At 40.1% G+C, this 26449-nt stretch overlaps 1 protein-coding gene across 1 annotated transcript in view; it reads right to left on the bottom strand.

The window, feature by feature from the left end:
- LOC102292667 (mannosyl-oligosaccharide 1,2-alpha-mannosidase IA) overlaps positions 1-26449 on the bottom strand; it is a 192391-nt gene that overhangs the window by 36912 nt on the left and 129030 nt on the right. Inside the window, 1 exon segment of the mRNA XM_005925531.3 lies at positions 25885-25965. Within this exon segment, the coding sequence (XP_005925593.1) occupies positions 25885-25965 (81 nt within the window).

The following is a 26449-nucleotide window of genomic DNA, read 5'->3' as shown; positions in this document are numbered from 1 at the left end:
AATAGTTTTCTTCATATTGGCAAAAAAAAAAAAAGCGAAATAAAACATAAAAAAAAAAAAAAAAAAAAACCTGAGTAAAAAAGTGAAATTACTATGAATGTCTATCCATATAAAAATGTCAACTTCATAAAGAAATAAACATTTGACTCATGGAGGAACAACAATAACAAATGGACATTTTGCTGTCAGCAAAAATTGTAATACATCAGTCATCATTCTTGAATATCAGACAATGTTGTTTTCCAGCTACTTCTAGTCAATTAATGACTCAGCCACTTGTCATTAATTGCAACATCGGTATGGCCATGTCATTACAGCCGCACCGATGTTGCTGGAGGACTTCGATAGCGTGCCGCGATCAGTAATAATGCAGTTCATTTTTTTTTATGTGACAGGGCTAATGAGTGGTGTAGCAGGCAGAAGCACTGATATGGAAACAGCTCATTAAAGGTGTGTCTACAGCCACAAGTGGAAATGGGGCCAGTAAATGTGCGATGATTGATGCATGAAAAAGAACCATTTGTTTGCCTAACCCTGATGTTCTGTTAAAAAGTAGGCAAAAGCAAATTTCCATCTTGAGTAAAACAGAATTATAAAACTCTGAAAGCTTTAGGAAACGAGGAGAGAGTAAAAGCACACAGAGAGAAATAGTTAGGCCTCAATCAGTAGAGACCATATCTGTCTGCAAGGCCAGAGAAACTTTATGTCCGTTGAGCCAGGAAGGGATTGAACCACCAGCTCTGCTTTACCATGTGATTCCCAGCAACCAACAATCTTGCTACTATTCAGCAAAGAAGCCCTGCTGTCCGAGAGCATCAATTACTGTAATTCAGCCCAGTGTAGAAATGTGCACAAAAAAAAAAAAGACAGACAGTGATGGGAGATGTGACCTTGACAGGGCAACGGTGAGGCAGAACAACACTGGGCGGCCACTCAGCTGAGGGACAGCTGTTGATCGCATCAGGAGGTCCTCAATCGATAAGCCGGCATAACAACACTGAACTCAAAAAGGGGTCTTGTGCGCTTGAGTACTTGTGCGTGCATTGGCAGGATTTGTCACATCTGAGTGTCAGTGCTGCTGCGTATCAGTGGTTGGCCCTGCGTCGAAGCTCAGATGTTTAAATGCTATTTATCGGTGCATGGAAAACAATCAGTTTAACTCAGCGCTACATTACAAACTATTTGCCTTTTTTGTAGCAATTCCTGAAGGACGATCTGATGCGTGTCGGTGAGGGTAAGCTATGTTTTACCCTACCGGGGTAACAAACCTAAATGACGGATATGCTTATTTACACAGCGGCCAAGTCTGTGCATTGTGAAAGTCAACCTGGCATGGTGATTTCATTTTCCCAAGCTAAGGTCAGCTGTAATCAAGAGAGAGCTTTGTGCAGAGTGGCATTCGTTAATGGCCCGGCCCAGTCGGGACATCCAGGCTATGTTGGGACAAGTCACAGGTTCTGTCACCCTGAATGAGCCAGTTGTCCACATTGAGGCGGAGAGAGCAGGCTGCTGGTCAGCTTGTATTAATTTCAGAGGGAAGCAGGAACTTGCTGTGTCCACAGTGGTGACAATAACAGAGCCAAGGTGTCTCCTGCGAAGGCATGCTGTCACTCCCGCCACAGTAATGTCCACACAGGAGCCTTAACATTTCTTTCTTTCCTTTTCCTTTCTTTCTCTTCAGCAACACCTGGCACTAGTACAGCTCATTTCAGAGAGTAGCAGCATGTGAGAAGAGCTTGCCTGGTTTGTAGGAGTATGACTGAAAGAGCACGAGAGAGAAAAAGCAGGATTGTTGGTGGTTGGCAGCTCCTCTGTGCTCCCATTTTGAGGTGGCAAACGTGTCACATTGTGAGGGCCGCTACCTGCTTGGCAGCTGCGAACCCTCTCCCTGCAGCTCTGTTTGTCACTTGCCTTCTCTTTCCCTCTTTGTCTCTGCCTCTCAGTATGACTCCTTAGACCAATGATCTACCAATTTACCAACGCCTCAAACATCCCAATTAGCAGACACACACAGAAGCAACTTAACTGCTCACGCCAACTTAAAAAGTCAGAATATAAAACATTGGAGAGGCCATTAGATGTCTGAATTCAGTCAAGTGCGCAGAGGAGAGAAGCTGTTTTTACCTGTGGATGGCAATTAAAGCGGTTTGAGTGTCTGGCAATGACTGTACCTGAGTGCTCTGCTTTGCAATCCAAGCTTAATTATATAAAAAGAAACACATTCTCATGTTCTTGATTGGCATTTTTTCCTCTCACATCTCAGCGTCAGTCTTTGTCCTCTTAGTACATACACAAGTGTGTATGTTTAGAACAGCTTAGTACAGATCGGGTATTTCCTTTTGTTCTATTCATTCCCCCAATCCACACCGCCACCATTTATTAGCAGTATTAGATTACATTTACTAATTCCCTGAGACATTTGAGTACAGGGTTGATGGACTTTTAGATCCATTTAGATTCTATTTTAGAATCAAATATATTGCACCACATTTATAATAAATCTAGACACTAGGTTGTTGATTATACCAGGGGCCCTATGCCTAACACTCTATCCCACAATCTTTTTTTTTTTTTTAAAGCGGCAGATCACTATTTTCCTTTTCAGTCACTTAATGTTCAACCAGAATCTTTATCTTTCTTGATGAGAGAGAACACAGCCGATGTCATTTTGAATATTAAACCTTTCAAAATCTCATTTCATGCTCTTGAAGCATTTCAGGTGTGTTCATAATGTTTTGTCCCAGTTGTAAACACTTTTTCTTTTCAAATTACCAACAGCATCCGATAAACAAAGGTCAGCAGTTCAACTCCTGATTGTGACATATCTAGACTGTCACTGTGTTTTTGGTTTTCTCTTTTTTTTTTGCCTGTCCCAATTACTAAATTAGTCCGATGCCCTTAGATTACACCCGACAAGCTGACGAGTAGTTTTTAATGTTTATTTTTGAAACTTAGAAGCCATAAAACATGACAAAAACATTACAACAAAGTCAACTTTTAAGAATTAAATGTTTTTCTGCAGTCTGCCTTATGCTGCAATCACACCAGAGAAAACAGTGGTTGAAGACTCTGGCACAACCAAAATTATTGTGACAATGTGCGATGAACTTACAATCTTGTTGCTTTTGAAAATGGTTCCTTTGAAGATGGGAATGAGGCCTGCAATCACTCACAGTCAGCTGCTGTTTTCAAAGTGACTTTGGTCCATCAGGAAGGCAAAAAAACAGCAGTGATACAGAGTCAGGCTCTATCAGTTTGCAATTAAATAAAGTTAACTTGGCAATCTGATTGTGATATTATGGCAATTAAGTTTTCCATATGAATCATTTTATGTACGTCGTGCATTAAAAATAATCATTGATCTATTCATTATATTAGTTTATGTTAGCTCATTATTGATCTTTGAGGCTGAAGTTTGACCAACAAGTTTCAGTCCATGCAATTTTCCTTTTTGAGAATACTTGTTAGGACAAAGAGTCTCAGTAGAGTAAAAATTGGTGGTTGCCGTGTGATGCAGGATGGAGATCAGTTGCAAGTAGTTGTAGTGAACAACTAGTCACTGCAGAGCTGTTGCTGTCTTCAAACACAGAAATCCAAATTATCTTCTTAGAATAGAAATCCCGCCAGAACCTTACAGATCTGAAATAGACAAAAAAAAAAAAAAAAAATCCTCCGCAAATGGCAATGTAGCTGCTGCAGGTTGGCAATTTAGCTAAAAAAAAAAAAAAAAAAAAAAAAAAAAAAAGGGCACAGGGATTTGGTAACCTTGCTTTAAGAGTCTAATCAGGACACAACCAAGATGGCAACCAGATGAGTTGAATCCCTTATAGCGAAATGATGCAATGCAGATGAGTTGTAGTCATCAGCACAGATAGACTCAGATCGAGTGTAAAATGTTAACAATTAGTCTGTGTTTTTAAATTATTACCTTCGTTAATCTGAGTGAGTCAGGCTGTGATTGTTTGGAGGCCGGTTGCCACCCACAGCCGACCTGTGCAGTCGCCTTGCAACTGAAAGTGGCTGGTCAGCTTGCTTTGCAAGAAGTCACTGCAGCTATTTGCAACAAAAGAAAAAAACAAACAAAAAAAACAAACACTCAATGCAATCACTGGACAATCACCAATTTTTCTTACTCACAGAAATGTTTTTTTGACCCTGTGACTCAGCCACTATTCTATGTTTTAACATGTATGCTTCACCACTGTTTTCAAGAGTGGACATTGTATGAATTCACTGAGACTAACTGATACTACTGCGACTTCAACAGTCAAAAGTAAACGAACATAAACATATATAACAATACAATCTTTTTTTTCCCTTTTTTAACGCAGGAGTTTTTCAAAAAATAATTAATATGTAAAAGAATTCTGTGGCACCGGCAGATTATCTGACTACATGTTGTTGCCAACTCACCACATGGCGTGTCGCACCTGAAGAGCCACAGTAGTGAGAGGTAGGGTCAAAAGTTTAGGAACTAGAGAAACATGATAGCCCCTCCCCCTCCCTTAGCGTAATACCTTGAGCCAATGCCAAACTCCATGTCCGTGCTCCGTGGGTTGAATGTGAGGATATAGATGGTGCCAAAACACTGTTTGGCAGAAAAAGAAAGCAGTTGCCAGCCCCACTATACTGGCACTAAGCCCAGTCACTGCAAGCTTTTGCCAGTTTCAGACAGATTCTCTGCTTTGAAGCTGTGAGGACATTTTCTCCCCATGAATGTCTGACAGGCAAATCAAGCATGTTCCCCCCACTGAGTTACAGTGCAGGTTAACTTGATCAATGCAATCACAGAGCTGGCGACAAAGCATACTCAGATGAGGTTCATTAAGGCCCAAATTAGTATGCAACTTCAATGGGGAGCACCGTGATTGGGTCTGATTGATATGATTATGAGCAGAGTGTTTGTGCAGCCACAGCTTTTAGAGAGTTGGTTGTTAAAAACCCCACATTTTTTGATGAAGAGAAAAGAAAAGAGGAAGTCTTGACCTGATGTGGGAGTGAAGAGCTGAGCAAAGGTCACCATGTGTTCAATTTTTGGCTGTAATGAAATGTCATGCTAGCTACAATTGGCTCAATCTCATCCACCAAAAACTGTTTGGACGATGGAAGAGGAATTGGCGGCAAATGAGCTCAAGGGGAGCAGAAACAGTGTGGAGGAATTGGCCACAGAGAATTGACACGTTCTGGATTCACTTGAGGCAATGATGTGGAAGAAGCAGATGGAGTCGGGCAGAACAGCAGTGACGTTCCCTGTTGTCTCTGGGACGTAATTACAGGTTAATGAAATGATCATGTCTGAGATTGGCGTTTTACACATTTAACTTTTTAATCTGAGCGTAACGGTACAATCTTTTACCACAGAGAGTTGGATAATGATTCAAATGGACATGAAAGATGCTTTTTATCTTTTTATCAGCTCAGTTTTCTTATGCTTCTCTTACAGATTCCCTGTAAGTTTCCCATTTCATCAATCAGTTAATCAATCCTTCACAATAATCTTATGCTGAATGGAAAAAGTAAGTGCAGACACATTTAATGCCTGCCACATTCTTTCATACGCTGTGAAGAACAACAAATATGCCCCGTCTCTCCACCTCTAGTTCCCTTAATTTGGTATAATTGTCTGCCTTCAGGGTTGCCATGGATACAGGTGGACCAGGGGTTACAGTGGGAAAAAAATAAAATAAAAAAAATAAAGAGAACAAGGCGGGACCTGAACTCATTTTCACTCTACTTTTCACAATTTGATAATTAGATCATGCAAATTTCAAGCATAAGCACTTTTGGGAATAACAATGACTGTTATTCTTTGCTACAGTAATTACAATAAAAAAAAGAAGTCAATTTTAAATTAGATGTGCAAACAATCATACAATTATGGCTTCAAAGCAGACAGACTACAGAAAGTGTACTGGTTTTACTGAAGAGTTTTAGGATAAAAGATTTTTTTTCAACATATTAAAAATGTCAGGATTTGATTCAATTTAGCAGCTGACCCATCTAATACGCTGCCAAACACTTCTTCCTGCTCGGTGAATTCATTATTTTCGTCTCAATGGGAACATCGGACTGACACCTGCCATCTTAAGCTGCAGGCGCGTCACATCAGGTGCAATGGTATTCACTGCAAGAGCAGATCTGTACTGTATTTCTGCAGCTCTTTAAGAGGCAGTAAAAGTTAGAAAATGAGGAGAAAGTCAAACTTTGTGTCGGGATAATCAACCATGTATGAAAATCATTTTATCTGTCACTTAATACCATCTTCTGATAGGTCCCGAAATCATGTGCAGCACAAAAACGACCTCCAACGTACAGCCAGAGTCAGAGAGCTATTTTCAGCAAAAAAGAACAAGGAGTCCTGCAACAGCTAGTACGGCATCCATCGAGTCTCAACATCACAGAGTCAGTCTAGGAATGCGTGAAGAACTAGAGGTAGTTCAGACAGCCCAAAGCCACAGAAGAATTATGGAAAGTTTTCCAAGATGTTTGGAAAAACCTGTCAGTGTGAAACTTGGAAAAACTTGAAAAAGAATTGGTGCTGTTTAAAAAGGCAAAGCAAGGCTTCATCTTCTCTGCTAAAGCCATTTATAATATCTCAACAATAATTTGAATCACTGAATCAGACATTTGTGAAAAAGAACCTGAAGAATCTAAGTTTTATCGGGCTATTTGTCTTTGTGCTTAGCTTACTTCAAAACGTCTTCAAACTTGAAAGCCTTCAAACTTTGATGCTGCTGCCTTGATCACATTTGTTTTACCGAAACAGGGTTCCAACCTTTAATATTAGTATTTTCCAGCTTTGTTGGTGTAATTTTCCAAAGAGTTTCGCTATTCTGTAACATCACATGGGTAAATTATTGATTACAATGTGAGTGACCCCTCTGCCTATGCATAATCTACTGACCCATCAGCTGACATGAGGTAGAAAACATATACTTCTCTTTCCTCACTTTTGCTGTGGTGATTATTGTTCAGATATCTTGTTTCATTTAAAAAAAGAACTAATTAATAGATGATTAAGAATATTTGATTTTATAGTGCTTCACCTTGAACATTTTAGCATGATCACATAATCGGGCAAAATTAACTACACATATATATAAAACAAACACCCAGCACGCCCCTGCAGGTGGTTTATCCTTCAAGCTCGGGTCCTCTACCAGAGGCCTGGGAGCTTGAGGGTCCTGCGCAGTATCTTAGCTGTTCCCAGGACTGCGCTCTTCTGGACAGAGATCTCCGATGTTGTTCCCGGGATCTGCTGGAGCCACTCGCCTAGCTTGGGAGTCACCGCACCTAGATCGATCACTACATCGATCACTACGGCCGTCTTCTTCTGTTTGTCTACCACCACTATGTCCGGTTGGTTAGCCACCACCATTTTGTCCGTCTGTATCTGGAAGTCCCACAGGATCTTAGCTCGGTCATTCTCCACCACCCTTGGGGGCATCTCCCATTTTGACCTCGGGACTTCCAGGTTATACTCGGCACAGATGTTCCTGTACACTATGCCGGCCACTTGGTTATGGCGTTCCATGTATGCCTTGCCTGCTAGCATCTTGCACCCTGCTGTTATGTGCTGGATTGTCTCTGGGGCATCTTTACACAGCCTGCACCTGGGGTCTTGCCTGGTGTGATAGACCCCAGCCTCTATGGATCTTGTACTCAGAGCTTGTTCTTGTGCTGCCATGATTAGTGCCTCTGTGCTGTCTTTCAGTCCAGCTTTGTCCAGCCACTGGTAGGATTGAATAAAAAAAAAAAAAAAAAAATTATATATATTATATATATATATATATAATTATATATATATACATACATACATACACAATGAAGCTTTGTTAATGTGGGACTATTCAGAAGGATTTGTCTTAATTTGCCCTTCTATGAGAAAAAAAAAGAGCAAGAAGTCAGACTGTTCTTTTGATTGTTTAAAATAGTGCCACATCTAAAAACCTGAATACACCTCAAGATTTAAGCTGTGAAGCATATGGAGCTTTTATAAAGGACAGCAAGTCTTCGAGTTCAAAGCTGCAGGAACTCAAATGCATTTTTTAAACTACCTGCTACCAAATCAGATTTACATTTAGCAGGTAGGAAAATGTGATGGACCTGAGACCACTTGCACAAAAAGTTAGGAAGAATGACTCAAAAGTATATTTCGTATCAACGTTCTATTTTTAACAATGACTGAAATCAGTTCTTTATTCCACACCTGTCAGACAAAGAGGAAAAGCAGTCAGGTAGCTGTAATGAAAGACAAGACAACTGATTTTTCCCTCCTTTCTCCTTCGATGGGGCCCTTTTTCGCAGAAGTGTGTGTGTGTTGTGTGTGTGTGTGTGTGTGTGTGTGTGTTGTTGTTGTGTGTGTGTGTGTGTGTATTCCTGTCATTGTATTTTATATTGGCTTGTCAATACGTGCATCAGCCTGCCTAAATCTGGGCTCTCACACACTGAGGTCTCATTCGTTTGTACCTTATTTGTACCCACTAAATGTGACATCTACCACCTGGTTACTGTCACCAGGTGATAAAATACCTTCTTGCAAAGATGGCAGTTGTCCTACTTTCCAGAAAAGACCACTTCTGGCCATTCAGCAGAGTTAATACCTGAACTGCACACCTCTCCATGTGGGAAAAAAGCCCAGAGCTGCGGGGGCTTAAGCCTGCATGCATATTAATCAATGTATCAAACTCTTTTCACCCCTGCCTGCTCTGTAATCCTGTTTCTAACCCACTCAGAGTAATGGGTCCACCAGAGAATGTGGATATGACATATTTTTAAAAAGTCACCATTGATCGTTACATTTAAACTACAAGAGAAAGAAGGAAGCCAAATATAACCTGATATCAATGCCACACATGTCCTTAGGTTTGTTAGAAGAAAAAGTGTTCTGTTAATTAAAAGAAAAATAGTGGTTTTAAAAGATTCTTAACAGAAACAAGAACAGCTATTTCCCTTTTTTAACCTGAAAACTACCTTTGAAATATTCGTGTGCAAAGTCCACAACTCCCAGCTGGAGAAGGCAGGTTATACTGGGGAGCTCCCTGTGGAAAAAGACCAAGCTGATCATCCATATGAGGGAAGATTAGACAGACTGAGCAAAGGATAACAAGAGAAGGATTAATGAGGGCGGTGTAAGAATTTACCAAGCATTTCCACATGAGAACCAACTAAATACAGCACACGTCTCAGAGCTGAGCATGATAAGTGTTTGTATTAGCATATGGAGATAACATGCAAAAACAGTTCTTGCAGTTGAATGCACTGCATATGCTATATGTATCGAATAAAAATGATGAGTGTATGGACACAACAGCAACAGCAGCTTCATGAAATGCAACAGCCTAGCAATCATATGATTGTTGGGCTTTTCCTCTATCTATTATTGTACGATGTACTGTACAATATAAAGCGGCTTGAGGCGACCGTTGTTGTGATTTGGCGCTATATAAATAAAACTGAATTGAATTGAATGATACTATTAACATTTGCTGATTTCAGTTTTTTCATATATGAGCACCATATACTTCTCTGATTTATAACAGCAGTAAAAACACAGCAAATATGTCTGAGTTATAGACTGCTGGATGAACAAAACATGACAAACTGCAAAACATTTTCACTTATTTGACATTTCATTTCTGATTAATCAATCGAAATAATCCTTAGATCCATCTGTAAGAAAATAATCTCAGTCTGCTTTACCCACATTTGACAGTATTTCTTTGCTCTGCAATTCTGTTAATCTGCTGCTTATTTTTTCTAGATTAATCTTCTGGATCTTAAAATGTCAAAAGGGTGAAAAATGCCTTTTGTAAGCCTGAGGCTGATGTGTTCAAATGCTGTTTTGTCATGCCACCCCAACCTTTCGCGGCTCCCTGAGCCTGGTGCTGCTGGAGGTTTCTTCCTGTTAAAAGAGAGTTCTTCCTCTCAACTGTTGCAAAAGTGCTTGCTCATAGGGGGTCATATGATGTTGGGTTTTTCTCTGTATGTATTATTGTAGGGTCTACCTTACAATATAAAGCGTCTTGTGTGGTGCTGTATGAATAAAACTGAATTACTGTCAGTCTAAAACAACGACATGCACTTTACTATCACACTGTTAAAGGAAACTCCCGAGCCCTTAATCCCCGAGAAGCTGAAACTGATGTAATTTGGTGATTTTGAAAGAAAGAGTGGCTAACGATTCATTTATAAGTATGAAATAGCTGTAAGTTAAAAATTCAGTCGTTCAGCTGATCAATTTATCGACTACACAACAAGAACGTAAACAACGGCATCGGAAAGTTGCACAATTAGCATCACTCTTAGATGACAAGCTTTATAATTGCAGTGCAGTCGGTTTGCGATTTGAGTGTTTGTTTTTTTCACACCTGTGTAACAGAGCATGCAGCAGCTTGTGTGAGTATGTGTACCAGTAAATGTGAAACTGCAAATTGCTGTAAAAACACATGTACTCTACCCTTCAAGCATCGACTGGAATTATAAAGTACAGTGTGACCACACAGATATTGTATTTCCTGCATGACTAGGCAGACAAACTACAGTGCAGGCTCAGACATTGGGTTGTGACTGATGTGTGACTTCTTTTCCCCCAAAACCCACCAGTGGCTGTTGCAAAGAAGAGTTGTGAAACACTCAGGATTGATTTTTTTAAGCATGTTTTTTCCTAGGGAGAACTTTTTTTTTTTCTCTCTTTTTTTGCCTTCAAAGCACGGCCTGTGCTTTGCCATAACTAACTGTGTTCTCTGACTTGAATCATCCCACTCACAGAGATGATGCCTACTGGTGCACACAGACTGATCCTAATACAAGCTGCATGTAAACAGCAGTATCGGTGAGCCACATGTCCACTGATGGTCATGCCTGGCCCAGTCACAGCCTGCATCACGGGACTGTGAGTATTAAAAGCAATCTTCCTCTTCTTTTGGCTGCTCCCTTTAGGGGTTACCACAGCAGAGAATCTGGCTTCATCTCACCCTCTCTCTAGCATTCACTCACCACGATCATGACTATTCCTGTTTTCCTCCTGCCTGGCAGCTCAATCATCACCAGTCCTCGTCCAATACACTGTATCCACCATCTCAACCTGAGCTGTCCCTCTGACATACTCATGCAACAGAAAACTTTAATAAATGCCAGTGAGATTCATTAGCTGATAAAAAGGACTGAGTGAACAATATTTCATTTACATATTGAAAGTGGGCTATAATTTATCATTAGCTTCCATCTGTGCATCTTTGAAAAAGCCTCCGATTTTCTGTTTGAGTAGTTCTGCTTATTCAGCTATGAGGGACCATGAACTCAGATTGAAGAGATATTGAAAGGAGGTTATTGGAGGCAGGCCGCCAATTGGGTCTGCCCAGCTTATTTACCATGGTGTGATTTGTAGTGCACTATGTATAATTGTGAATTGCCTGCAGAAGCACAGAAAAGATTGGGAGACCAACTGAGAGACCTGTCATTCAAGCACTGAGACGTATGGAGTTCCACAGCAAAAGGCGTGCTGTGAACACGCTCTTCCACCGGCCCAAGGGGACACTTGTTCCTCAGACACACAGTGAAGCATATCTACCTCAGGCGGAGTTTGTGGACTGACTCCTGCATCCCAGGGCAATCTAACTTGGTGTGCAGCTAAGAGCCAAACCATTCCTGGAGAATACAAAAGGAAGGGGGAGAAAGAGAGAAGCCATGCATTCAGCTGGCAGAGAAATTGAGTATTGCTACTACCAAGATAAAGAAGATAAAGCTGAGTGCAGGAAAAGGGACAAAAATAAGATAACAACAGAAAAATAAGGAGCCAAAAGTAAAGTTTGATCAAGTTGTGAGTTAATGTTTCAAGGCAACTTTGTAGAAACTCTGTATCATATTATTTATTTTAAAGAGTAAATCATTACTGCACCTCTGAGGAACCAGTGTCTGGACACGTCCTTCTGACTGAAGGCTGAAGGACGTTTCTGCAGCAGCGAGACGTGGCTCCATTACCCACACAGCAAGCAAAAGGACATGTACTGCAGCCATAATGGTACATTTACGTCAGGAGAGGGCTATTTGTTAGTGCGGAAGAGCGAGGCTCAGCAGGCCCAACCATGACGCCCATTCATCCTCCCCAATCATCAGCTCAGAAGGGAGCACTTCCAGTTCTATGCTTGTATACTTACAAAGATGCCCGGCCGGTTAGTCAAGAGTGTTCCACTAAATATGAAGAAAGAGACAGATTATCTCTGCCTGGGATCGAGATAATGCTCGTTTTTTGGTTTTATAATGGGTGTGGATGGGTGTTAATCTATACGCACCTGTGCAGCATATGTGTTAATGTGTGCGGATTGACTCACACAAGCCTATCTCTGGTGAAGATGTTAAGACAATAATTTACCCGAGCTGTTACACAGACATAGAGGTTCCTCGAGGAAAGAAATGAGGATGATAAATAATTGAATTTCCCCAGGTGGTGAATGGGGAGTCTTTTTTTTTTCCATTATTTATCATCTAATTGATTACTGCTTGTAGGCTTTCTAACTTGTCCCACAATTAATGTGCTGCTTTTTTTATGTCCTTAATTAATGGCCAGCGCAGCTTCATGAAAAACACACAGTCAATTACATGTGAAATTGAAAGCCTGTGCCATACTGCAGTGCTGGGGATGGCAAGGAGACATTAATCAGCCAAAATGAAATTCTGTGAGACAGATTTAGTCTTCTGCACCAAATTGGACTATTTTTCAAATTGTTGTCATTCTGCCCCTGTGGCAATATTGCAGCTCAAGTTTTCCTCTTGACCTAAAATACTCTTTGAATCAACTTGGCTGTCAACAATCTCTGCAGTTTTGCTCTGACTTGTTTATTCCAAAAGTGCAACCATCCTGTCCTCTGCTTGGGCTCCTGCTGGTGACACATCGCTGAGGTTTCATGTGTGTGGGACATCATGTTCAATGTGCTGCACCTGCCATATTTGGTGAAGAGCTATTGCTTTGTGTACAAACAAAACATGTACGCACACAAGCGCAACGATGCAAACTCACACTGGCACACGCGTTTTCCTCTCTAGCTCATGTTTAGAGAGGATGCCACCCAAACCAATTCCAAGGGGGGTCTCGGTTTGAAGGAAAAGCATTTATGGCCAACACTGTCTGAATTCAAAATACCTTCTTGGCAGGATGAGCCAGAGCATGTGAAAAACAAATAGTATCAATTCAGATTTCATTGTTTTCCATTTCTTTTTCAGCCTGAGAAAGAACAATAGGCATGTCCCCTGGCAGAACTCAGTTTGGCTACTGCCCTTTTTAAAATTATTTGTATTTTTTTATAAATAAAAATGGATCTACTGGCTTCTGTACATATCGACAGCTCACTTCGAATTTACAAAAATCTGAATGTCAAATGAAAATATGAAGTTAAAGAAATCAACCCTCCCAAAGTCCACAAATCTACAGTTTACTCCTTTAAATTGTCTCCCTTTATTTGACCTTACACTGAAAAAATGTAGTAAATAAAAATGCAGTTTCTGCATGCATCACTAAATCTCTACAGCGACAAATCAGCCACCAGTCTCACCAGGCACAGATCTCCATTTCCAGGACGATATTGATTAGAGTCAAAGCTGCCAGGATCAATAGTTTCACAGTTAAAAGCCAGCTCGTTGACCCCTAAATAATACTGCATAATGGACTGGGGCGGTAATGAAGCCCATCTTGCTTAATTCACATCTTTTGTCTCTTAGGCCTGAAAAACATCAGAAAGTACAAAGAACAAAGTTAAAACGTCATTTTACATTTCTGTTTGCCATCATTTAAAGTGCTTTTTGAAAACTTTAAAATTTTGTCGAGATGTCTTCAGTTCCTCCTTAAAGGCACAGATGAGGCTCTTTTTCTGCTTTAATTGCTGATGGACAGAGAGGAGCACTGAAGCCTGTAAAATAAAGCCCCTAGGCAGCTGTGAGCTATGCAAGGACTCAACGAAAAGGCCTGAATACCACAAGGCTGACATCATTAAGAGTAGCCTAATGATCCCCTGGATTTGATTTGTTTGCCCTGTGTCACACTTTAAAAAAACAACAAAAAAAAACACCCAAATTCCATGAGCCTGTGAACAGGGCTTCTGTTGAGGTTTGGGCTCATTTGGACCTTTGCCAAAGCCATCCAAGTCTGAATCCAATTACTCCAGCCAGAATGTTATGTATTGCTAAAAAAAAAAAGACTAATTGCAGAGCTTTTACAGAAAGAAAACTACTGGCTTATGAAAAAGTGGGGACACATCAAGAAAAGAACCTTATGTTTTTCCTTTCAGCCTAAAAGAAAAAAAAAAAAAAAAGATGTCTTCGTCTTCTTAATCATATAATAATTCAAGCAGTCACAGAAATGTATCCTAAAAGCTCAGTCTGGCCGCAGGCCTCGAAAACAAGCTGCTAGCTTATTGTTGACTGACAGATTTATTCAGTGAAAGAGTTATTATTAGCTGACTGTACAGCACCCAAACAAATATTAAATAAGCTGCATGCTCTGTTGCATATAATATTTCAACAAGGTAATGCAAGATATGTGAGCTGCTGGTTATGGGATGTTGTTCTTACCCAGCGTCTCTTAATTCCATAATAAAACTGAAAGGTGTAAGAGTACAGCTGAGCACAGTTATTTTAACTCTGCACAAATGGGATTAGGTGTTTGTACACAGAGCAGAATAGGGGTTTGGGAATAGGGAGCTTTCCTTTCGCGGCTAAGCCTGCGGCGGGGACTACGGAGCACGGCAGGTTACTGTGCGATTATGATGATCCACTTTGATCTGAGGAAATGAAATTTCTTCCAAGACCACTTTTCTGCTCTTCAGCAAGAAGGGGGGCAAACAGATAAAATGCACATGAAGCCACACTGCTCATACACAAGCAGCAGAACTCACACGTATGTGAAGATTACGCAAGCACGCAGGTGCCATTTGTGGCTCATTTGCACTTTACTAATATATTTGCCTGATTTCAGTATTAAAACAATTGCAGTGTCAGAATGATGAAGTACCACACTCTGTGTAAATTGATTATAGAATATTCCTTAATTAGTAAATATTTTCAGAGAGAAATGAGTATGGTATTCAGTGAAATGTTGAGGAAATGTATGACTTTGAAGTTCAATGAAAAGGTCCAAGTCTTTTCTCGAAGGCCTGAAATTTGCTCCAAAACTTTACCTATTTCAGGAATAGTATAATATACTAAACAGGACAGCTAGAATACATACATTTGTTCATCTGGACGTTTCAGAATGCAACGCCCAGATGAACACAGCACTGCAAAAGACTAGCAGACAGACAGACACACAGTCAAGTAGCTGATGTTCACAACACTTTCAGGAATTTTGACAGATAATTGAAGCTTTTGTTTCAACAATGTTACATATTAAGCAGTTATCATCAATGTTAACCTGGCCTGTGCAAGCCTTAAAGTTTAACTATTAGCAACTAGCTAAAGTAGTAGCTAGTAGTTTTAGCTGTTAAAAAAAAAAAAAAACTAACTAGGCAGCCATTTTGACCAGTTCTGCTAGTCTGTAAAGCAGGCAGCGATCATTTAACAGGAGAACACAAATGTCAACATCAGTGATACTGGCTCTGTAAAACTGTAACTTGGTAAAGCAGTATAATGAGTTCAATGAAGTAATTAGCATACTAGACGTGAACATGCTACTTATGCTAACATCTTGCACTTTCTTCAAACCAACAGCAAAAATAGACTCTGTGCACAAGAAAATGCTAACTTCCTGGTTTGAGACCGGATGTAGGGTTGTACATTTCTGGTAGCTTTACTTTGCGGTCAATCGCCACTGCGAAGATATACTCCAAAAATCATGTCCAAAACTCGAAAACGCGTTAAGTTACAAAGAGTAGAAGGTGGGAACAGTTACCACTGTTGTGTCACAAAAAATCTAATGATCAATTATGACGTTTAAAGAGTTTAGATCGATCAGTTGTTTACATCACTCAAAACAAGCAGAACTGCACTACAAAATTAGAAGACACATCGTCCACATTCAGAAGCACATCTCTGTATAGTGACTGCTCTTATGATTTTTTAGTGCAAGTTTGCATGCTTTTTTTTTTTACATCACATTGTGTCCTGCGTCCTGATCACTGCAGACGATTTCCTCCGTGACGTCTCTCCTGTACAGTACAGAATCGCTGCATCGATCACTAGCAGTGTGACTCTGCGATAAACGAGGGACAGCTGTTTACAGATACTGAGAAATATAAAATGTGAATCCCTTTTCTCTTTTGCTCCGAGGCGCGTTGGAAAAACATCGACAAGTTGATGAACATCATTTACAGATATATTGGGTAAATGCCCAAGACATCTATAGAAATGTAAATCGCCGCTTGATTCATTCATTTGCTTAACTTGTTTTGGACCGTAAACAAGGCGCGAATAGGACACTGGAAACAAAGCTCCCCACAGGAGTTTCCACACCGGAAGTAGCATATGCTAACGTGCACATAGTCTATACCTCTGTCACTAAAGCCAAAAGTAATTCCATTAACAAGTGTTTACAATTTTGAGTGACTGGTGAAGCTTAAGTAAAAGTGACTAAATATATAATACCTTGCCCTAAGAGACACATGAATCCATATACAGTAGCTGTTGAGATATTTTAGACTGGATCCAAGTGCTCACATTGTTAAATATATACCAGAAACAGACTCACCATCCAAATGTTCTGGATTTAAATTTAGTTCATGTAGGTAAGTGCCATGTAGCATGAAAAAGGTAAAAGAAACAATCCACATACTGTATTCTCTTAAACAAAGGGAACCATTAGTCTTTTACATACGTAAGCACCATACATCCACAAAATATATCCACTCCATATGCAATTCCCACACCTGCACTGGATACCCACATATCTGATATTTCAACCACACTTCATCTTCCCATATTTCCTTACCTCTCAGCATAGCTTATGTAAGAGGCAGCCAGTATGATGGGGAGGGGGTGAAAAGACACTGTAACCTTCAACTGGCAAAAGACAACCATGTTTGTCCCTCAAGGATGGCTGAAAAGTGAAGCTCTCAATGCATATTTCTGGTAACAAAAAATAAGCACTCTCTGGACTGCTCTGTCTCAAATTTATTCAATTGGATTCCTGCATAGAGTAAATATCTTGGGGGTGGGGGGGTTACCTGGCACATATTTATCTCTGCTACAACCTAACTCTTTGCAATGGTATGCAGGGTCACAGCAGGGAAGCTGATGCAAGTCTCGTTGCTGGCTGTTGCTGTGGGTGATGGCAGAGAACTGAAAGGAGCAGACAGACACAAAGGGCCATGATTGACTGCTTAGGCTCAAACACAGAGAACATTTTCCACAATCAGACTTGAGCAGCATGAATGCTGAACTTTTTTTCCAGATTCAGAGAAAAATTGCTGCTGTGGTGTGTTTGAACATTGTTTTTAAAAGACGTCCAAGCAATACCGGAGCGTGCCAGAACCGTAATACCATCGCGGCTCAGAACGAAGAGAGGGAATAGTACGAGATATCATTTGTGCAACAAAGCAAAAAACAGCTACCCCAAGACAACTACAGTAGGTAACTGATGTGCTTCTATAAAGAATTAATTCAGATCACATCTGTGAATCAGTGGCACACAGTTCAAAGCACATCTTCAATGCACCAGGGTGCAGGTGGGTATGGCCCAGCTTCTGCCATTCGGGAAATATTGTGGCCGGAAGCAAACAGTACAATTGAAGCGTGGTTAGAAATGATGTGAAATAAGGACAAAACATCAGCAGAAGGTATTGTGAGGCCTGGCAGTCATGACTAAGCAAATTACCTCTTTTCTGTTCTTTTAATAGTGCAGTGTTTTATATCACAGCCCTCTGATGTCCCTGAGTGATGCAGAACCACCAGTGACTATCATAAATTATATTAGCTTAAAGGGGAGGTTTGATGTTGTTCTACTGCAAAGTGAAATGTTTAATGTTAGGCACAGGTGCTTATTTAACAGACCTTAAAATCCAAATGAGAAGGAAGCCTGCTTTCAAATAAAAATCTATAGTGGATAAAACTGATAAATTCACCAATAACACTGGATGGGGACATGTAACTATATTGCTGCTACTGCTGCCATATTCTATCCTCAGCTACACAATGTTTCACCTTGTAATGGAGTTATGTTAGGTTACAGGAAGCTGTGAAAATGTGCAGACTTTTATAGAAGACACAATAAAATTGTTGAAAGTTGGGAAAATATTGGGATTACAGTTAAATAATGTTTTTGTCTTCAGTCAGGACCATAGTGTTTCTTTAACGGCATAAAAGCAATCTGATCTACTCATACTGAAGCTTCTCTAAACAACAATTAAGTATATTAAGGATATTATTAAAGAATATTAAAAGTAATAATTGGAAAAAAATGTATTTGTGTTGGTATAAAACACAATTCAACTATTTCCTTACTTTTATACCAAAAATGCAAACATGTGTTGCTGCAAAGTATCCATAACTCGAAAGTTCGAGTTATCTTTCTCGAAATTTCAAGTTTCTTTTCTCAAAATCTGACTTATTAATTCAAAATTTTGACAAAAATAACTCAAAATTTAAAGTTAGCGCTGCCAATCAGTGAATTACATCATTTTCTTGTTACCCGGAAGGATATGGCGCAGAGGAATGCGTAGAGCTGGGCGATATATCGAGTTTTTAAAAAATATCGATATATTTTTATACGACATATAAGATGTGACAATATCCTTTATATCGATATAGTCTATGTTACGTTATAATTATCCTTGTGGAGCCGCAAATTTGCCTCTCTTTCGTCCACTTTCGTCTTTACGCAACGTTACTCGGCCTCGCCTCTCCTTCACTGAACACAACTCCCCCTCCTCCCCCATCGCTTCACCTGCAGGAAGCGACAAGATGGACACGGCAAATCTCTGTTAACGAGTTACTGCGCATCGCCCCGTGCGTGGGGCTGGACGGCGTCAACGTGTTAGCTAGCTAACCACGCTAACGAGCTAACCACGCTAACGCCATGCAGCCCAGAGGTGCTGCACGGCCTAAAATCCTTTCATTTTCTCAAAAGTTGACAGCGCGCCTTATGTATGAATTCTGGTTGTGCTTGATGGCCGCGAACCGATTTTATGTGGAACACGGCGCTCAGCAATCTGTCAAAAAATTTTTTAGTACGACTTTAATAAGCTACGGAGCTGCACCGCTTGATGGATTTTCGGAGCATTACGGCTGAGCCTCGCGGAGTGATACGTACTGTGCTTCAACGTAGTATTACCCTACTGTGTATAAGGACCATAAATGGCACCTGTTAAGAGACGTGGTTGCGAAGTGGATTTCAAACTCCAGGCTGTCAGTCACGCAGTACAAGTTGGGAACAGAGCAGCTGTGAAATCTGTCTTTGTTATTGTGCTCAGCGTCTTTTAGTTTACATTTTGACTGCACAATTGTGAGCTTTTTGTTATGCACAAAAACAACATTGTTTTCTTTTATTTATGGAGCATTATTATTTAATAAATGCTCATAATGTATTTTTGAGTAAATTTTATGTACATATGCTCTATGTTAATAAAAGTGCCTGTGTGACATCTGGGACACAGCTTTGACTAAGAACTCTCTTTTTGTTCTTACTTTATGGCTTTAAAAAATATATCGAGATATATATCTTATATCGCCATCCAGCTAAAAAATATCGAGATATGAATTTTGGGTCATATCGCCCGGCCCTAGGAATGCGCACTCAAAACCGGATCGTGAGCTACCAATGGTTAGCAACAAATTGGCACTTTCCAGAGTACGTTTGCTGATAGTAACACCATGTGATTCAGCGAATAACACAAGGATTTCATCATTTGTGAAGCCATGTTGAAAACACTCAGCAATTTGTGCATTCATGACTGGCTGCAATACTGGTAGCTTAGCTGTACCATTTGTAGCTGAGGGCTTCAGCTTCCAGGTAACAAGAAAATGACGTCATTCATGTAGATTACTGATTGGCAGCTCTAACTCAAAATTTCAAGTTATTAACTCAAAATTTTGAGAAAGATAATTCGAAATTTCGAGTTATGGATACTTTTTTTTGTGGCGGAAATGGGCTTCCATATGAGAAAGTGTTATTGCATACATCTTGCCTCACACAAAAAGTTTGTTGACTATAATTCACATGTTAACATTAGGCAACATTTGTCTGAGCCAAATTGGCCAACATATCAACACCAAACAGTTTAAGAGCTTTTTGGTAATTAGTGTTCATTCAATGGTTGTTATTATGGAGGATAACACTCTATTGCGCCATGGAAAGAGGGCAGCACAAACACAAATACCAGCAATCCTGTTTTACCTCCTACTTCAGGATAGTTAAGCTTATACATTGTTACAAGAAATAACCGATGTGCCCGTCATGTAGACAAAATTACTAATAATGCACCATAACAAGACTGCAAATGTTCAAAAGGCTTGAATATTTATCAAAAGTACCAATGTCAAGTTTCAAAATATTTGCCTACCAGAAAAATATCAATTATTTAAAAAAAAGAAATGAAAGAAATCTTAATGTAAGCTGTTTAAATTCAGCTGCATACCCCCAAGCAAATGTCTGGGGAGTCAGAAATTTTCTGGAGGCGCTGTAACAATGAGTTTCAGAGAGGAAGGGAGAGGCGTACACAGGCAGCACATCTACAGAAAAAGATCATTTTCATATTTCTTCTGCATGTAAGTTTTGATAGGTTGGTTATGAATATTTATTTGTTGTGCATGATCTTCTCGTGCAGGTGAGAAAAGTTCGAATCACTCAATCTGAGAGACAACTGCACTGCTAATCTACACATTACATGACAGCAAGTTCCCCCAGACAATTAATGATGCTGAGACGGGGATACAAACAGAGAAACATAATTAGACTCTCATCGCTGACAGTATTTACAATTTATTGCATTTTTTCCGAGTGTGATGTGTGTGATATTTATATTGTCTTTATGGCAGTGCTCTCGAGTGATATGACCCAAAAATAAACCAATTTTCAGCGACATAAGTGGGTCACCCAAATTAGAACGACAACAGCATGGACAGATGCAAACACCATACCCCTCATCAGCGCATCCAAAAACACATGCCACGAGGACTTTAAATAGAAACCCACAGGCGGAAGACAAACACTAAAGTTTGTGAACCTGAGTAGAGAAAAATCTCAGCCTGAACTGTCACAGTAACTCAGTGTTCAGCTCCAATGTTCCAGAGCAGAAAAGGTTAGATTTGCGGCTCTTGCATGTTCTCCAAAAGTTCACAAACAGTTCCTCTGCATTGAAGTTCTTGACTGGTTACAGGCATGAATGTGATTGACCCAGAATAAAAGTAAGACGGGACCAAGATAAGAAAATATTTTTTTTCCCCCTCAGTGAAAGAAAACCACAGCAGCATGTTTCAGAAAACATGTCTCGATATCAGTCGCTGTGTACCGATTGCAGAAAGTTTATTTTTAAAATAAATACCACGACGTTCATTTGTTGGCTTGATGAGATTTGGCTGCATTAAAAGGGATTCATAATGTGGCTGCGACCAATGATTGTAATTTCAGACTCCTAATTTTTAGCTCACTACAACAACAATATGTATATAAACTGTAATATTATGTCACTTTAAAACTGTTTTACGTGCTTGTTCTTAATCTTCCCGATTTTCCCCCTTTAATATTTGAATCTCTTCCATATTGATCTGTATTTCTTTACCCACCATTCTGTATCTGTTATGTACTAAACATAAACAGGACATTTATAATTCGCCTCCCTCAGATGAATGAGACACACTACTGTTGTAGCACAGAGAGGCTGGCAGCTGTCTGTCACTACATGCAACAGAGTTCTGCTTCGTTTAACAACATGAGAACTGCAGCTGGAAACTCCGTGAGACGGAGAAAAAACTAAGATGGACTGTCATTGGCCAAATGACAGAGTGTGGATTGATTTTTTGACAGCATTAGATTTACATCCATTGTTTAGACCAGCGGTCCCCAAGAGTCGTTTGGTACCAGGCCGCGAGAGTTGAGACTCGGGAGCGAAATTTATGGTTTTTAGGGGTTTTATTGTTTTTTTTTGTTTTAAATCGTTAACTCTGTTTCCCTGGGTCTTTGTTTGCAATGTTTGGAATCTCCTCAAAGCCCTCCCAAAGATGATCACTTTATTTTCTTCAAACACTGAGAAGGATTCAATCTCTTCTGTCCCCCATGAATATAACTGATAACATTACACTCCTTCATACAAACACACTTCTTTCCTTGCGACCTTTCCTGAGCACCCTTGCTCCATTTCCTCGTTTCCTTTTGCTGATGACCACATGAGCACGCGTCTTTCTTCACTGCTGGCTCGCTCTCTGTTTCAGCTCAGCCCTGCGGGCAATTTTCACACAAGGCTGATTGAATTCATTCCTATTCCCCTCCACTTTTTCTCCTTTCACTGTTCTGTGCTCTTGCTAAGGAAAAGGGATGAAGCAACAAGGTCTCATCACCACACACACACACTGCATATAAATGGACACTGACAAATGAAACCCACTGCACAGAGATGGCTGGAAGAAGGCATGCAGCATGAATCCAAGCAGTGGTGAAATTCAGGCCGAGCTGACATTCAAAAACATGCATACTTATATAGGTGTGCTTAGGAAGCGGGGAAATTCAAGGCATGTTTAATGAGCATGTCCAGTATGTGAACCCATGGAGAGATTCCCAGTTTAAGGAAGTTTTTTTTAGGATAATGATTTATCAAACACAAAAACATCTGTTATATTTAAGGTCTATTTAAAAAAAAACTAGTGTAGTGAACCAAGCACATTTTAAATACAGGCTGAAGACTGTTTATGGTTGTGGTAGCAAAAGTTGTGATTGTATCAGGACAACACACATTGAAAGTTACAGTCAGAAAAAAGATTAGCTTTTGGTGCACAAAGTCCACCATCGGGCAATAATGTTTCCTGATAGCTGCTGGAGTAGTTGCCACTGCTCTCAGAGCCATGTGGACTGCCAGAAGTGTGTGTTGGTGAATGATGAAAGAGTGGGGCAGTAGCAGCCAGACCCGATTGAACAAGACATTTAACGTGAAAACTGCTTCCATAAAAAAGACCAACCACAAGCCTTCTGGGGCTCCAAGAAAACACACACACATAAACAATGCATTCCACTAGGTCAAAACAACAGGAGGTTATTAATGGTCAGGTGTTTCTCCAGCTCTGCTCCAAGCATTTCTCCAGCAAACTGTGTCCCGCAAGGAGCCATAATCATCACGCAGTTCCTGGCAATCATTTACAGCAGCACCAGCGGCCGAATTTCCTCTGGTCAAACTTGATGCACAATCTCGTAATAGTCCGCAACAGTGTATCTCAACTGATTTAAGTCTCTGCCGCAGTGACAGACCTTCAATCTATTGGTTTTATCATTCGAATGGAACTGCATACTCCTAAGAGAAGCTCCTAATGGGAGAACCAAAGGGTGACTCAGAGGATCAGAGATGGCTATCCATCTTGTTTTCCGGGAACCTTCACAGAGAGCACGCAGCCGAGTCATGTGATGGATAGCGGCACCAGAGTAAAGGGTATTGATACAGTATGTTTGTCAGGAAACGGAGGCCGTGTACTCGATCTCGTAAGAGAGACTGCGTACAGTGAACAGTCAGGCAATCCAAATGTGAAGAAAAGAAAGTAGGAAAAGGATTGGAGTCATTCAAACAAAACAGATTAAGGAAACTCGTGACATAGACTGAGGTTAAAAAGGGAAGATTAAATGACGCAAAGATAGCAGGAAGGTGTCTCTTCTACAGATTTGCTTCACCTAAGCTCCTTAGCAGCCATGTCCTTCTGTGACAAGGTGAGACAAAAGCAAACTTTATGAGGAATACACTCTTATTCGAAATGTCATTCTCTGTGCCGTATATAGAACATTTCCATGGACCAGTGGATAAAGCAGAAGAATATTTTCTGCATGGCATTAATGGCAGGCAAATGTGGAATAATGGATTCAACAATATATTCTGCTCCAGTAATGTATTCATATTTCACTCATCCAGCAGAGCTGGACAATTTTATGCTGCTCTCCCCTCAGCTCGCTTGGCCTGCAAATCAATGTCCATTAAAGCGACAGAGTGTTCATATGTCACTGGATCCTTTCACATTAATTCTGCTGCCACGAAGATTTCCGCCTTTTCCACTGCACGAAAAACACTACAACTGCAGTGTATGTCATGTGCGTGCTCTCCAGGGCTGCTACAGGCAGATGCTCATTATGACAACACCTTTACCTCCAGTGATTTCACACTGTACTGATAATGAATCGGCCCATTTGTGCAGCGTGGCTGTCGCAGGCTATTTTTAAACCTTTATTTATTCAACCAAGGCTTACAGAGCATTCATATGTTTTTTTTTCCCTGACATGGCCGAGCTTCACACTCGTGCAGTTTCACAGCTTCACACCTGGATGCTGTCCATCGTAACCTCGGGCCTTTATACAGAGCCACTGAACAGCTTCACTGGAGCGACTGGAGCTTTTACAAGGACGCAGCTCTTGTACTTTTTCAGCAATGGGAAAAAATTTCCATTCAACTTTGCCTTCTAAATTTAATCAAATTGCTCAGGCTCGGCTCTTTAACCTCTAAGCAACACTTCAATACTACAATGACAAAGCAAAAAAAAGCACATTCTTAGAGGCTGATTAAATTTAAAATTCAGGTTAAATCCCCCCGAGAATCCAGTGAAACATTGAAAAGCTAAAGAAAAGCCTCCAGAAGTTCCAATTTATTTATATCTAATTATAATTATCATTTAATATGAGTTGATGTCTTGCAGTGTTTCTGTGATGTAGTTAACAGGTTACCGGAAAGCCACACAAACCATTTCAAAGCTTTTGTTTGCACATGTTATAGGTATTATATTAAAAATACACAGAAACTGAAACAACAGTTTAATATTATCATTTAGGAAGGATTTACTGGACATCAGCATCTAGCCTCGGGAGCTACAGCAGTGCGCAGTTTATAAGCCTGAACCTGGCACTGCAATATTGCCTTACAATCAAGAAACGCATCATGTAGGGTAAGTACGATGCACTGGGAGATAACAGGAGGCGCATTTCTGCTTCTTTAGTAAAGAGTAACTGGCTCTCCACACTTTCAGCATCTGTGACCGGCAGATTAGTCAGTCTAGTAAATTCACAGATGAATTTGACATGAAGCCTTCATTAAAACTCACATTACCGTAATATGATACTAATTAATTTTATGCTCAATGCAGCTTACATGCCATACATTTTACATCTGCTACTTCTTCAAACCCTCATTCTCATATGCAAGGGAGGTTGCTTTACATTTTTTTGTGTCTATAGCTCAGAAATATCTATATGTCTACAAACTAAACAGCTCCAGTTCAAAATGAATTTGAATGTGATCGTTTAAAGCTGGAAATGACTAAATGTGATGCATTTTTTTAAAAAGATCTCCTTTTTTAGAATTTGATGAAAGATTATTTGGTTGTCAAAATAAGGCCTAGATTACCATGAGGTGCAGACAAGTTGGACATGTGCTGACATCCAGTGAAAAATATGTATAAACCAACCAGGTCCTTTAAAAAAAACAACATAAAACTGGTGAGGATGAGTACATATCCAAACCCTTACCTATATATCTTACACAAACAGTTTTTCCCATTCCAAACAACAGAAAAGTCCAAAACATGAAAATGCTGAAATGGCCCAAGATAATTTTATGCTTGCACAGCGGTGACACATAAATACACCCAAACACACTGATGTGCACAAATGCTGTCACCCTCAGTGGCAGCCTGTTCATCATTCAAACTGCAGGCCTGGTGTGAGATAAAGGAAGCAGCAGATCTCACTAGAGTAGAGGGATAACAGACATCTATTAATCTTACCTCCTCCCCTGTCAAGTAGTACGCCGACAGCAACCCGCCGACGTAACGGATGTTCACCTCAAACAGTGATGCCTCGCCGTTCTGTTGAACCAAGAGAGAGAGATCAAATTGTCAAATGTCATATTTAAGTCCTCAGTCGGGGGTAAAGCAGCTGTACGGGGGGGGGGGAACACACTAAAGACATCATGAACTGTTTTTTACTCCACTCATGGTTTTACTTCATTCAATAACTGAGCTATGTGGTAGGTTTATTGCTCTCTGAGATGTCTTTGGAGTAGTGTAGTCAGATGGGAAGATAAATATTTTAATATTTCACACAGCATAAAGTCTCTGGGTCATGTAAATATTTATTATGTTCACGTGTGCAGATCAGCATTTCTTGGTTGTTTAATAGATTTTCAGATTCTTTAATGCATGAAGATGTTTACTGGAGAGTCTGAGGTTTTCCTGAGTGGTGTACTAAGAAGTGAGATTAATGGGTTAATGAGCTAGACTGCATTAAGCTAAACTGTACACCACATTGTCACTGGTGTACAGCACATATTTATACTTGATTCTAACCTGG

The sequence above is a fragment of the Haplochromis burtoni genome, unplaced genomic scaffold, assembly GCF_018398535.1.
Source record: "Haplochromis burtoni strain Fernald_Lab_line unplaced genomic scaffold, NCSU_Asbu1 Contig_84, whole genome shotgun sequence".
Taxonomy (NCBI): domain Eukaryota; kingdom Metazoa; phylum Chordata; class Actinopteri; order Cichliformes; family Cichlidae; genus Haplochromis; species Haplochromis burtoni.
This window is presented reverse-complemented; position numbering and strand designations above follow the sequence as displayed.